The 14,918-nt window shown below is 38.2% G+C and overlaps 1 protein-coding gene across 1 annotated transcript in view; it reads right to left on the bottom strand.

The window, feature by feature from the left end:
- Nucleotides 1-14,918, bottom strand: part of CPNE8 (copine 8) — a 118,967-nt gene that overhangs the window by 20,223 nt on the left and 83,826 nt on the right. Inside the window, exons 12-13 of the mRNA XM_086609716.1 lie at nt 10,156-10,209; nt 7,875-7,936 (exon numbers count right to left, since the gene is read on the bottom strand). Coding sequence (XP_086465842.1) covers nt 7,875-7,936; nt 10,156-10,209 — 116 coding nt within the window. The remainder of the gene's footprint in view (nt 1-7,874; nt 7,937-10,155; nt 10,210-14,918) is intronic.

Here is a 14,918-nt window from a genome sequence, read left to right as displayed (position 1 = left end):
AGTGATCTTAAAGGTCTTTTCCAACCTAAATAATGCTATGATTCTATATCAGAAAGATCCTTCTGAATATGATCTCATGGAAAAGAGACATAGACGTCTAAGTTACACAAGGCACCAGTGTCCTCTGAGGAAAGGAATAATAAATTGCAAAAAGGTATAAAATACAGGGCAACCCTTGTAGTCAAAATTATCAAAATGTGATTAAATCTTTTTTGAACACAAACCTGGGTCTGTCAAGCTCAAACAAACAATTCAACTTCAAATTAGTACCACTGGATAAAATATTTTCAAAAGCAGCTGTAATATTGTGAACATGTGTCTTTTGTGTGAAAGATTATTATGAAAAGGTATTAATTTCTCTACTGTTTCAACAAGACCGAAAAAGTTAACCAGCCATATCTAAAAATTAATCCAGGAATGCTAATTTAGAAGCTGTGCATCATGAAAACATTGGATACAACTACTTTGGAAGCAAATGGGATGACTGGAAAATTTATATGGATGACGTTTTAAGAAGTATTTTCATGGTAACACGTTATCCTGGAATCAAATTAGATGTAATGAATATACCTGAAAGTCTACTGGCCTGTTTTTAGTTCTACTACATATTTCATTTCTTTTTAACAGGCTAATTCTCAGGTTGTATTAAGTGCATATTATTAGGTTACTGTTATTAACATATTAACCTTCATCAACAATAACATATTTTTAATGAGATTATGGATTAATGTATTTTGTGTAAGGGACATTAGCTGAAAAATCATTAATTCAGAATAAGGTCAAAATTCTAAAAAGCATATAAAATTGAAGTCTTTGAGACAAATTCAGGTGCCCGATTAAATGATGCAAATTTTTAAACACATCAAACCAACAAAATCTATTGTTTCTGACTAGGGAATTCTTTGGCTAAGGCTATGTCCATGCTTTCCCAGCTCTACAGTTCTCCAAGGAGCTACATTAAAAGCTCATGACACCTGCTGCGTCAGTGATGCTGCCAGGTCATGAGGCTTTTGCACGAGAGCTGCTAAAACATTGATACATGGCTAGGAAGGCTGAGTTGCTGAATGTCCCGTCCCAAGGGAGAACTCAGGTAGAATATCCACTCACAGCAATGTGCCTTATGGATTCAGAGCTGGATAGATCACTACTACTCTGCCAGAATTTAGTTAGCATAGAAAACCACGATCTATTTGATACCTGGACAGGTGATTTTACCCTATACTACCACAAGAAATGAAGAAAGTATCCTAAAAGGAACAGTTATCTTCACCTCACAACCACAGAGCATCCATTTTGTTTGTTTCTTTGGGAGAGGAAGGTGAAACCTTTAACAAGAGTTCTGTCAGCACTGATACACATAAGGGAACAAATTAAGCCTGGGTGCAGCTTTTGACTAGGCTTGCTAACATTTGTAATGATTAGGTTCTTTTTAAATAGTACATTGGAAGAAAACATGAATTTCCCCCTGTGGCTTCAGAGTGACAACCAGCTGGTCTGTTAGCAGGGGGGTGTTGTAGAAGGTCTGAGGACCACTTACTGCGCAGAACTCTACAACGGAGCTAATGCAGTTACTAACACTACCAAGAGGCTGTATCCTCTCCATGGCATTTAAGTCCCCAGTGACAGTAATTTTAATAATTTCCCCTTTGCAGATGCTTGTTTGGCCAAATGCAGTATCAACATAAAGAAGATTTTTCTGATAAAAGCTCTACAAGATCTTCCTCTTATATAACCTTATTACTCCTTATTATTCTACAAGGATACAAAAAATATATGGTAAAGACTCCAAAATACGTAGCTATGGCAGCCCGTACGTCATAACTGTATCTCACACCAGGTCTCATCTGAACATCAAATATGCATGCCATTACATTATATGGTGTACTGGTTGGATGAAAATAGCTGTCATGAAAGAAGTTCTAAATTTCCATTTTGACCATCAATGACTCAATACAGTTCAGTTAAAAATGTATGTTCAAAGCCTTTAGAATACAAACAACACGTGGGTGTTCATTTACAAAAACATGGATGAAGGTAAGGCTTTAAACATGATGGGAAGAAAATATTTCCTCTTGCCTTCCACTAATATGGGACAGAAGAGATTACTTAGCATTTTTTAGTTGCAAAAGGATTCAGCTCCTGAATTTTATTGATTTACAAATGCCTAGAGTAACCTGTCAAATCACTCCCTATTCTAGTAAGTCAAACAGGCTAGAAACTTCTGCACCGAAATATCCTTTCTGTCCTCTAAGTCTTGCAGCTTTTTGTCTCTCTTCCAGACAAAACCAGAGCAGACTATAAACTAACAGTTTGACCGTCATTCCTGTAAACCAGGATAATTTCAATTGCATTCCTCTTCAAGGCCGTATCCCTTACATTCCTGAGCTTATTCATATATTTGGAAGTGTTTTGATAGGAATATGTTACTAATTGTTAAGTGGCAGGAGAAATCCAATTTTGAAATATACATTAATTTTTAGCACAATGTACCTATTTTAAATGTGGGAAAGTCAGTGTGGCAAAATGTGTGATTAAGTATCAAGATGTAAGGAAAAGTCAGCTACTAAGATGTCATCGCTTGATGTAATATTCAGATGCAAAAGACAGATCCACCTCTTTCCTACCATACTGCTATAAAATCCAGTCTTATGTAGTAAAAGGAAATTAGAATTTAGAGACAAACTTCTATTTCGTTCCTCAATGCTCTTTAAAAAAACAACAGTCATTGATGATATTTATAATGGAATATCCCAATTAAACAGATGAAGACGTAAAACATAAATGAAATCAATACTGTAATTCCAATTTGTCACAGTTAAAGCTGTCAAGATTTCCATTAAATCAGTATTAATTCTAGACACCTCGAATCAATTACATAAAAGTTCTGAACATGAAGTATTTCAAAACCATCCATTTATAGAAGAGTCAATATTGTGCCTACTGCAGAATCAGTCTTTTCTTCCCCTTGCCTAACTAAATGGAAGAACAACAGGGAACTAAAAAATAATTTTGGAGGAGATACTCAATGAGAAAACAGAGTGATTAATGACAAAATCTTCTCTTCCCCCTTCCTTCAAAATCTGTCAACTGGATGCAACTGACATGTAGTACTATTAAATGAGACAAAGGAAGGAAAAAATAGTCAAGGAATAACTCTGGTCATGTTTACAGATAACAAAACTGTATAGGTTGCACAAGGAAAGGTAACATTTATACAAGTACTTCTACAGTTTTCACTGGCATGTACATAGAAATAACTGTATGAATCACTAAACAAGATTCTATATAAAATAATCAAATGGTAAGTATACTTATACTTCAAAGCACAGAGCATTCTATTGAATCATACTCTTATCACACAAAGGAGAGGAAAAAAGCTTGAGCGGTAATTACTAGTATCACAAGTCTTCTTTGACTTGCAGTTACAGAGATATGTACGAAATGTCAGTAAGAACAACAAAGTATTATTTATATTCAGAATTCCTATTCTTCGTCTACAGAATGTAGATAATTAGGTTTATTAACTTGTATTGTAACATCTCAGTGCGAAATGTGATAAACCACCCTAAAAAGATTACATATGCACCCACTATATTATTTTCTTTCCAAATTTAGATATAAAACTTAATTCCTCAGTTCCTTATACACACTCTTCTTGTAGAGATGAATTTTGAGTGAATGGGAAATAAGATGGCTGTGGCATGTATCTACAACACACTTCAAAGAACAAATAGCTGTCCTGCTCCGGCAGGGGGATTGGACTAGATGATCCTTTGAGGTCCTTTCCAATCCCTAACATTCTGTGATTCTGTGACTAAGGGTAAAACTGTTTCTTCATGCATCTGTGTATACGTACGCTCCATTCAGTACAAACTTTTGGTAAACATAGGTGGCTGGCCGTTTTCTACTTCTGTTTAAGGCCACAACAGGAACACTCCTGAGAAAGGCTAAAGCAGTCCTAATAAAAGTGACCTATTTCTCTCAAACTCTAGGATTCTCTACTAAAACCAGAAAACTTGCACAAATCAGAAGGGCTTCACAGCTGATTGACCATGACTGTTCATACAGAAATCACATCCAGAACCTTGATGCTCCAAGTACTCTTCTGATACCTCAAGTAGCGGTCTATCTGTTCCAGTGATTCAGAGCAGGCACAACAAGCCATACTGATCATTAGAAATGGGCTCAGAAACATAGAAATAACTGGTTTCCTAACCATGGCAATCTAAGTGCTTCAGGAAGAGATTATCAAGCAAACGTGCTGATAGAATTCTCTTTACAGCACACAGAGTTAACATATTCTTCAGATGTTAAAGATGCATGTGATAGTTCAATGTGGGGGAGGGGGTTCTGGTGGTAGGAGATGGGATTTGCTCCCTGTACCACCATATCGGACTCCCATCCCCCTCGGGGTTGAGCCAATCATCGGCGCCTCTGCGAATGCCCTATTTAAGTTGGGACAAAGGAACAGAAAAGGTGCTTTTGCCCAGGAGCGAGGACAGGGGAGGAGGGCACTGCCCTCGCTCCCTGGCCCCGGCTGGGCGGCTGCCCACACCGGGCCGGCGCCATGTGCTCAAGATGGTGGCGACGGAGCTGCTTGGGGAACTCGGGGAGCACCTCGTTCCTGGGGTGCCCTCTGGGCCGAGTTCACCCAGAGAGGACTAAGACCTGACAGAAACAGCCACACAGACATCAGGTCAGTGAAGATGGAGTGGGAGGAGGTGCTGGAGCTGAGTTTCCCCTGCAACTGGTGGCGAGATGGCAGGTGGCCCCTCTGCAGCCAAGATGGGCTCAGTGGAGCAGAGACCCACTTGCGGCCCGTGGAGAAACCCACGTTGGGGAAGAGATGCCTGAGCCTGAGAGAGGTCGTGGAGCATGGGATGCACAACAAGTAACTGTTAATAATGGAGCTTGGGATGCACGACAAGGTCGTGAGGCATCTAGAGTCCATGGGACCATCCACGGCGAAGTGAGTGGCCACAACTCCCTAAGAATCTAAGACTGTGGTAAAGCCCGAACTGGAGCAATCTGATGGGGAAGGATTGTGTTCTGCGGGTAGGACTCACGCTGGAGAAGTTTGTGGAGTTTTCCTCGTGAGTAGGGGATCCATTGGAGCAAGGGAAAATGGTGTAAGGACTCCTCCTCCTTTAAGAAAGGAGTGGCAGTAACAACATGGATGAACTGACCTGCACTCCTCCATTTCCTGTCCCCCTGCACCGCGGGGGGAAGGTAGAGCCGGGAGCAAAAGGAAAGGGGGATGGGGAGCTGTTGTTTTTAAGATCTGGCCTTGTTTTCTCTTTATCCTCTCAAGTAACCGGTTTTGTTTCCCTTTATCCTTTTTAAGCAACTGTTAATAAATTGTTTTGCTTTAAGAAAGCCAAGTCTTTTTTTGCCCAGGACCATGGTTGGTGGGTGCTCCCTCTCTGTTCTTGTCTTGACCCTCAGTCCTTTTATTATAAAACCACAACAACGCAGTAGTACCTTGATAGCATGCCTGACTTATATTAGTAAGTTTTACCTTTGCTAAACTGTAACAGATTCTAATGCAGTCAACAACTGAATTAAATTCTCTCTGAGGAGAAACTATAGGATCCAAATAGTGCAAATATAGACAAGTACTCCAGCAGCAGTGTTTCCAGTTAAGTGAAGTGAAGGTAAGGATAGCAATTCTAGGAGAGCTTGAGAATTTGCAGTCCAGAAGCATCCTGGAACATACAAAGTGTAGGGGTGCTGAGTGTACTAAAAAGACTTTGAAATGCCCGAAACAGACTCACCTCAGCCCTCTACCAAATGACTCCTCTTCCCTCACAGGCTCAGGAGCCCCATTTCTGCTCAGCCTTCAGTCCCTGCCTGAGCTACATCAGAGGAACACAGGTCTCCAGCTCAGCCAAGTCCATGACTGGCCATGGACTCCATTAATCCAGATCCTGACCCACGGACTCACTTCCTGACTTGACCTCCCTGCCTTGTCCACCACAGCCCTGCTGGGCAATTGCTGGACCTGATCCTGACATGGATCTGTGGTCTGTCTTCCCAGCCTGGCCTTGGTCTGTCTGATCACCACAAACTTGCCTGATGATCTAGACCCTTAATTGAGCCTGGCCACCATCTCTAGGCCTGCCCTGCTTGCCTTGCCCATGTACTGCACAACTGGGCCCTGCCTGGTGAGACCCTGCCCTGCCAGCCATGCTACACAGCTCTGCTCCCAGCTCCCCAGCCATGCTGGGGAGGGACCACGGCTCCCTGACACAGCCCCTTCCCTCCATTAATGTGTCCCACTACTTTCACGTCTCAATGATGAGCCTATACAACTCCCTCTCAAAGTCACCGATAACCAGTCACGTATACCAGACAACATTGTAATGTCAAACAATCGAATCAAACGTTGCAGAGGCTCTGCATCCTATCCAAATGAGAAAATGTTTCTTCAGCCACCAAAGAGCAAGCAAATGAGCAAGCCAAATCACAAATTTCTCCAAAGATATTGAATAAGAATTTTAAAGAGAAAATGTCTATATTCATGTTAAAACCTTAATTAAGCATTCCCATTTTTAAGTACTATGCATAAAATATTATTTTCAGGTTTAATCTTAATAAGCCAAAAGATACAGTGTTTTGTGATTTTTTTGAATTCACTCAGTGAAAATATTTATTTTCTTGGATGGAGATGGAACAGCAGTGAATTTGGATTTTCTAACTTTAAAATTTAACTGCCTGGGAGAACTGAAAAATCAAAGAGGCTGTTAGTCCTTGAGAGAGAAAAAAAAAATTACACTCTGTAGCAGCCCACAGGTTAGAGTCAACAAATCTGGAGCACATTTCTACAACAATCCATTCTCTCTACAAGTTATCAGTTCGGTATGGAGTACAACCTCAGGCTGCACTTTTTCAAAACCTTGAATGCAAAGGTAGTGGAGATAGCTATAGAGAAACTGTCAGTAAGCTAACAGTTACGACTGGGGGAGTCATTTTAACTTAATGAACTTCAGCGATGAATGTACTAGGAATAAACCTTAAGCATATTCTCATCTGTAGGATTACTACTGTCGGGAACAAAGGCAAAGCCCTCTACTGCTACTGCCAAAACACAACACAGATTTCTTTTTCATTTCAGCTGAAGCCTGGTTGAAGACTGACACAAAAAAAGTAACTTGCTCCTTCAGGTGAGCAAGGTGATCAATGCTGTAAAATAAACGTGGAATGTATATTCATACTGTATGCCTCAAAAATCCATACTAAGTGCCTAGAAATGTGTAACAAATTATTTCTGTTTATCTTAGAGAAGAATTGTGTTCTGTTAGGGAGGTTAAGAGCCAGGAATTTCTGAAATTTGATCCCATTTCCAGGCATGTTCTAGGGTAAGCCATTTGATGCTTCTGTCTCTACTGCCCTTTTGGGAAAATGACGATAAATGAGAAAATGGACATGTTATAAATTTTACATAATTAGTATTGAAAAAATGCCTTTGAAGAGGAAAGGCTCTAAACAAATGTCAATATTAAACACACCAAAAGTCAGTGTAATCAGAAGAAATCAAACAGCATTTTACTGATTTAATGGTATATAGATAATTCCTTTTTGGTTAATCCAATTTTCACTGGTTGATCAGAGGTCATTACTCAAGCTCAGTGTTTTAGTATCAACACCAATTCTAACATTATAAGTGAAGTTATAACTTTGTTATAACTACATAACTTACATCAATAACTATCTGCAGGTTTTATGTAGGAAAGTACAGCCTCTAAAAAATGAGGAAACTATACAGGTCTTCACAAAAATTACTTAGAGTCATCATATGCAAAGTACATACCCAAATTATTAATGAATTACAATGAGACTGTGAAAATAAGAAAGGTTTGTTGCCAATCACATACCCGCCTTTAATATAGTCAAGGAATGAAACTTCTGTTTCAATTAGGAAGGAAAGTAATGTTACCTGAAAGCAAATAAAAGAGAGTCAGACATGAATTGTCATTTCTCAGCTGAACAAGTAGAGACATAAGCACAATGTTTTTGGAGCTCTATCCTTAAAACAAAATATTGTACAGTATGAGGGGAAAAAAGAAGATTTTTTTTAAAAAAAAGAAACCATTTCAACAGGCAGTTCTTGAAAGAGAAGAGACAAATTTGGAAGTCTACTACAATTGCTTTTTCTTTTTTTTTTTTTTTCAGTAGCATAGCCTTGCATATAAGACTGAAATTTCTAAGTGTCTTCCCACTGGACACAGTCATTTTAATGGTTCATCTGTTATTACAGTTGGCCCACTGGACACAGTCATTTTAATGGTTCATCTGTTATTACAGTTGGTCATCTTGTTCCTAATTACTTCAAGCAAATGTTTTCAGTGAATCTATTTTAAAAGCGGAAACAGACATCATTGTTCCAAAGTGGCCAAAGGGTTTACTTCCACACAGACAATGACTACCAATGTTCCAAGTTTTATACAGTGAATTTTAAATTTCACTACTTTGCTTTGTTTGAAACTAATAATGTATCTGAAACATTTCTGCTTAGTATGTTGGTTGTCTGTCTGAATTTAAAATGACCCCTTAAGTAATTATGAATTGAGATGGCTACTGCAGGTATATAGCACTTAAAAGCTGCAGTGAGATAGCAGTCAATGATCTATATCCACTTTACTTAAAGTTTTCCAGAAGTCAACTTCCTATTAGTGAGAATGATGGTCTTGGTGGATGGTTTGGAAATTTAGAAATCTGTGGGATAACAAATATCTTCAGTGAATGACAGGGAGAAGAAAACCAAAACTGCAGGCAAACACACAGTAAAGTGACAATTTGGAGAAGCATAAGGGAAGCCTGAAGGACTAACAGAAGGAAGGGTAAATGGGGGCAAGAACACTTGATAAAGAAAAAAAAATTACAAAACCAACAGTAGAGAACACTGGTAGAGAAGGAAAGAGGAAAGAAAATAGCTAACAACCGTTGTTTGGAAATTTCCATATAATTTGAGACAAAGGATAACAAGACACAGTTTATTTTGTCTGTCCAAACATGAGTAAAATATGTCTTTCAAGTGCAGACAGATACATATGAAGATGTTAAAATATTTAAAACCAAAATCAACAGGAAAATGTAACATGTAAACACATTTTTTGCTCTTCTGTACCCTAAGCCAGATTTCACACTGACAATTTTGAGTACACTTACTTTTTGTATTCATTTAAAATAATCACTTTACGTAAGTTTCTAACTCACTGACCTAGCATAATAGAACTTTATTTTAACACATTGAATTCTAGTAAAAGGAATATGTTGGCAAAAAGCAAATTATCTAACAAATCAGATCTTGTATGGTAAATTTTCATGGACAAGCTGCTTCTGTCTATTTTTTACAATTTAAAGCAGTACAAAATAAGTGTTTAGTTTCCTACAAATGAACAGACTGTGAGAATGACAAATCATTCCTTCAAGGCTACAGTTCAGAGCAAAAGTAGCCCTGCTGACTTCAGTGGAACTGTTCATGTGGAATAAAAAACGACATGCTTGATGCATTTTCAAAAACCATATCTTATATCTGATTAAGTTTTCCAATACACAATTCTTCAACATTTATCTTCATTTTTTGTGATGTTTTGAACATCATGAATGCTAGAACATGGAAGCTGAGAAAGTGCTGAAGGGAATTATTTGCATTGCTAGCAAATGGTTCATAAAATAGAATATGGAATATGAATGAAAGGACATTAAACTCTCAATCCAAACTATACTAACAGATGTTTCAACATAAATTTACAAAAACCTGCTGGCAATATAAAATGGTGACTCTTTTTGGTTTAGCCATGATAAGTCTACTAACTTTTCCTGATGGTAGCTCAGCAGTTACATTTAAAAAGAAAATTGACTTTTAGAAATGCAGATACATTTCAGATAAAAATTAAGTGTTCAGTTCAATAATTTCAAGGATTTGACCGAAATTTTGGTATAACTAATTTTGGAAATGGTTGGTAACTGAACAGCACACTTGGACACAACTTCTATCAGATCCTTCAAATTAAAAAAATCTGAAAATAAATGCTCTATAACAGTAAATAGTGGCCTTCACAGAAGGTTCTATTCGAATCCTATTAAATAACAAGTCAACTACACTGTGTTTCAAGAGAAAAGCATCCAGTAATATAAAATATATCTACTTACTGTTCCAGAATTAATGTACTTTTTCTTTTTTCCTTTTTTCTTTGGATTTATTACCTACAAACACAGATACAAATATTAAAGCAGCATGATTTATGATTTAACATAAAGATAAGTGTTAAGATACTTTCAATGCAGAAAGTAGTCTATTTTCAGTGGATTCTAAATTTATTCAGCATACTGTTTACTTATGCACCTCAATATATGCATATTTCAATACCGGTGAATTTATATTCATGGTACCTGCTCAGTAAGCCAGTGCTGCTATTCGCATTTGACAAAGAGAGGATTGGGGCAACAGAGGTGAGAATGTTCACTAAATCTGAGTGCTCACTGAAACACTTTGAATTTTCACAAGATTCTACATTTTTCTGCATTCCCGATTTCAGTGTTTCAGTGTACTGAGTCACCACTTCTCCATCTCACGATGCACCTCTTCACATTTCAGTTAATCTGTTTCTATCTTCTTGTCAGGATTATCTGAGAAACATGAGAGATGTTCTACTCCTAGTTTCTGTACTTGGTGCAATGACAGGATCCTAACAGGAAGAGCAACTGGGGGGACAGATCATACTGTCCTGGAATAGAAACCAGTCAGTAATTTCAGGAAAATAGCACAGACCACTACTTGACTGGCGTACAGGAGTTGTGGGGGCTCAATGCAGTCCCAATACACAAGAATTTTCATGGAACTGGACTACAAAGCATTAAATAGCTTGAATGTCTTGAACCTACAGCTATAACATTTCCCGCTGTAGCCACCAATAAAAATTGTCTCCCTTCCAAATACCCACCCATTCAAAAGCAAGTCTCAGTCAGTTTCATTACATAGACATAAAAATGTACTCCTGCTTTTGTTCAAAATTGCGCATGAAATTGGAAGCAAAACATTATTTTGTTAATTAGGTTGATCAGCTATCTCCTATATAACTAGGAAACGGAAATCCTTGTGGCTTACTGCCAAGCTTTACTGTAAACCACTCACAGATGTTCTGTGAATGACAAGGAATGAAAACATTCCCAACTGAAATCTTAGTCATTTAACTGCAATAAAATATTTAAACAATTTTGCCTGAAAATGGGAAAAATAGTAATACATGTCTTCCAAAAATTCTCTTCGCCCTACCAAAATGAAATTACATTTACAGATCGTATTCCTTGAACAATACAGAACAGCTGTGAAATGTAAGGCAGAAACAGATAGCTATCATTTGAGATCTTCCCAAACAGGCTAAATGAGTTACTGTTTCTTTCCCTCCAGTATGCCACACAGTTATCCGCTAAGTATTCTTCAAAGCGTTTACTGCCTTACACATACATAAGCTCTTTAATACTTAAAAAAAACGAAATAACCTCTGTCCCTCCTACTAATAGTGTCTTGTCTGGTAAGTAATGGATTAAATCTGCGTAACGTTGGTTTATACAAAATGCAGTAATCCTTGTTGAACCAGAATCTTAGCCAGAAAGTGATTTCTGCTGACAATTGCCCAGAGAGGAAGATGAAGGTAACAGACTGCCTGCTTGCCCTGTGGCCCTTCATTCACAATTCTCCAGAACCCAGTGATCAGGCCTGAGTTAGCAGCATATTTCTTGCCAGCAGTCATTAAATGCCAGAAGGACATTCATCTGCATCTTCTGCTTCAGGTAACTTGACAATTGGTTTCTTAGGAATTGCTAGGAAATGCACTAGAGCTTGGAGTGAAATATTATGGGAAACAAGACATCTACTTGGTATCAAAGATTAATTAAATCACAGCTTGTCTCTCTCCTATAATTCCAGGTACTATAAATATTACAATATTTCTGTGGGTTTTTTTCTCAAATTTCAGATAACTTTATAAATAAAACCCATTTTTTAGCCTCTGAAAGCCTTCCACCTAGGAAGCTATATGAACTCCTACCTATTAAAAACAAGTCAACTGAAAACAGCTTGTTATAGCAATGTTTCTAATGTGAAAATACGGGACACCGACTCAAACACAAATTTCTCTACCTGTCTTGAGTTAATTTGTAAACGCAAAACAATTTAAAAAGAATTTGTCCAATCTCTTTTGTTCTGATATTGCACAGACTGATCAAGTAGAAGCAGTACCAAAGTACAGAGGATTGCAATGTCGGGAGGCAAATATGGGATGCTCAGGAAACGTACGCTATTGCTGGGAGTAAGATATTGATACTATATTTAAGAAACTGCAAAGTGACTTAAGATGTTATGACAGAATGTTCCTGGTAGGGTAGGAGTTACGTCAGTGATACAATAGGAGAGGACATTTTCACTGCATACAGTAATGTGTGCTGTGACACTATCCACAGGAAACTGCTGTAAATTACAGTAATTCTGGGGTTGATCTTGGATCTAAAAAAGAAGAAACCCCATGGCTTTCAGTTATCTTTGTCCTGCTTTGCACAGCAGCACCTTTGCTCATCTTCAAAAGAAAAGTGCAGCACAAAATTGGAGCACCCTCCTTCCCTACCTCGCATCAGTGCTTGCCTAAACCATCATATTTGTGATCACCTATATTAGGAATATGAAATCTCACAAAATCCTGATGTTTAACGGCAGTAGTCCAAGACCAATTAAAGGATAGCTTAAGGAATAACAAATACCTGCACACCATACAGAAAAAAAAGGCTATAGCCACATAGGCTTATCTTCTCATTATTAGCAAGAGTAACTTTCCATGAGGAAGAAAAAACACATTTCAATTCTGAGACACTGTGCATGTAAACTGTGTGATGCTGGAATTCATGGTGCAAATACAGAAGCTGACCTAAATCCTTCAAAAAGCATACCTAAACCCCAGGAGAAGGTCTTAAGTATTTATTCTGAGGGACATAAGAGGTCTTGAAATTAAACTGTCTGCCAGGATAACCATGACTACTTAGCTGGATTTGTCTCACATCTGAATCACCCTTGGGAGAATCAGAACTGAAACAAGTTCTGATCATGGCATTAAGATTACATCAATGAACATGTCGCAGACAGGCTGGTCAGGAGTTTCGCCAATCTGGACACATACGTGAGTCTAAATTCAGGAATAGGCTGTCCTACCAGAACAGACAAAGAGGGAATAGAACTGCAGTCCTCAAGACAGCTAGTCATGGAACCATCCCAAAAGCAACTACCGCCCGTATGAATCCACAGGTCACCAGGTGGCATCACATGGCAGAAGCGCCTGTATTACCTGCAGTAAAATTTGAAGGCAAATTAGACGCTAATTTGAAAGAGGAGATGCTCATACTAACAAGACTACATTAAAGGGAGATATGGTGGAAAAAGCTATTCCTGTTTTTTCAGATGGCACGTATGACCATTGTTGCTTTTGAGGAGCCTTAGATATTACTTTTCCCCAGGGAAGGTGGGAAGGGAGGGATAAGATCAAAATCTTGGCTTCTAGTAACACTGGAGATCAAGGATAGAGTCACTAAAGAAATACCAAGAAAAACATCACATACAATGTCCCAGTAGATGCTGGGAAAGACCTCCAGAATACATGAAAGAAGAAATACTTCTAGGGACTTCTAAAACAACAGGGGTGGGGTGGGGAAAGCTAAGCACCTTATTTTTACTTCAGTTCCTATACTTGGTCTGCATTATATAAGACAAGAGCTGAAAATGCTAATGCAGTAAGAGGACCCATTTTATGCTACCAGAATTCTAAAGAGCGAGAGGATTCTGTGTATGATGACATTTTCCAAGAGATGGCTGCTTTTAATTAGAATAATCCTGCTGGTAATCAGACCCAGGAATGGGTATTTTTACTGTGGTGTGATGACAGCAACCTATTGCATGAAGGTAAGAGTCAAGGTCTAACTCAAAGAGCCAGGCTTCAAGAAACAAGGCAAAATGAAGACAATTTCCAGTAGGACGCACTATCACTCTTCCTATCTTTCCCTTAGGCACTTTGGCAGTTGTATTTTCCTCGGTTATGTTCATTACTCAACTGATACAAACATCTTGTAAATTCTCTAGAGAGGAGACTATAGCCTCTTCAGTATGGAAGAAAGGAAGATACAACTAAACTCAAAACTGGACCATTCCTGTGTTTAATACTACTCATAAACTCTGAAAGGGACACAATATCTGATGTTTTATAATCAAAAGGATCTGTCAAAGAGTTATTAGACAGATAATACTGTCTGGAAAACATAAAAATACCGCATACCGAAAAAGTCTACCTATAATACACAATAATGACTCTGATCTAAAGCACTGAATATGAACTTCATACTTGAACAATTCCAAGGTTCCTCTATTCCTGGTATATAAACATCTTAGGATGATAAATACAGCACAGACCATGCCTTGCCTAAACAGTACTTTTCTTGTATTGCGTCAATGCTTGTGTCCAGAAATGAAAGACAGTAAAAATGAGAACAGAAGTGACTGAGAAAGACAGCAAAATAGTGAAGTTAAAAATAAACAAAGGCAGCTCTTTGCAAGTCTCAGTAAGTGAGGCTATGAAAGACCTACAGAGCAAAACCTACAGATTCAAAACTTCACCTTAGAGAAACCGAAAGCATCTAGCACAATCCATGCACTTTGTCTACAAGCACCTGTAAGACAGAGGGTGCTAAAAAGCTTTAACACAAATGGCTGGACATATGCATATGTGTGTGAAAATGCAATAGCATGTATTTTCACAAAAGGGAATATACAGGTGCCTGGAATACATGCATTATTTCCATGTGAAAATTGCTACTCTTGAGCCCTTGAAGGGTGCATCTCCTTATGGCAATGCTGCTCTAATTAAGCAGACCAGCTG

The sequence above is a fragment of the Tauraco erythrolophus genome, chromosome 4 (genome assembly GCF_009769465.1).
Source record: "Tauraco erythrolophus isolate bTauEry1 chromosome 4, bTauEry1.pri, whole genome shotgun sequence".
Lineage (NCBI taxonomy): Eukaryota > Metazoa > Chordata > Aves > Musophagiformes > Musophagidae > Tauraco > Tauraco erythrolophus.
The sequence above is the reverse complement of the archived record's forward strand: the minus strand, read 5'-3'. Positions and strand labels throughout refer to the sequence as shown.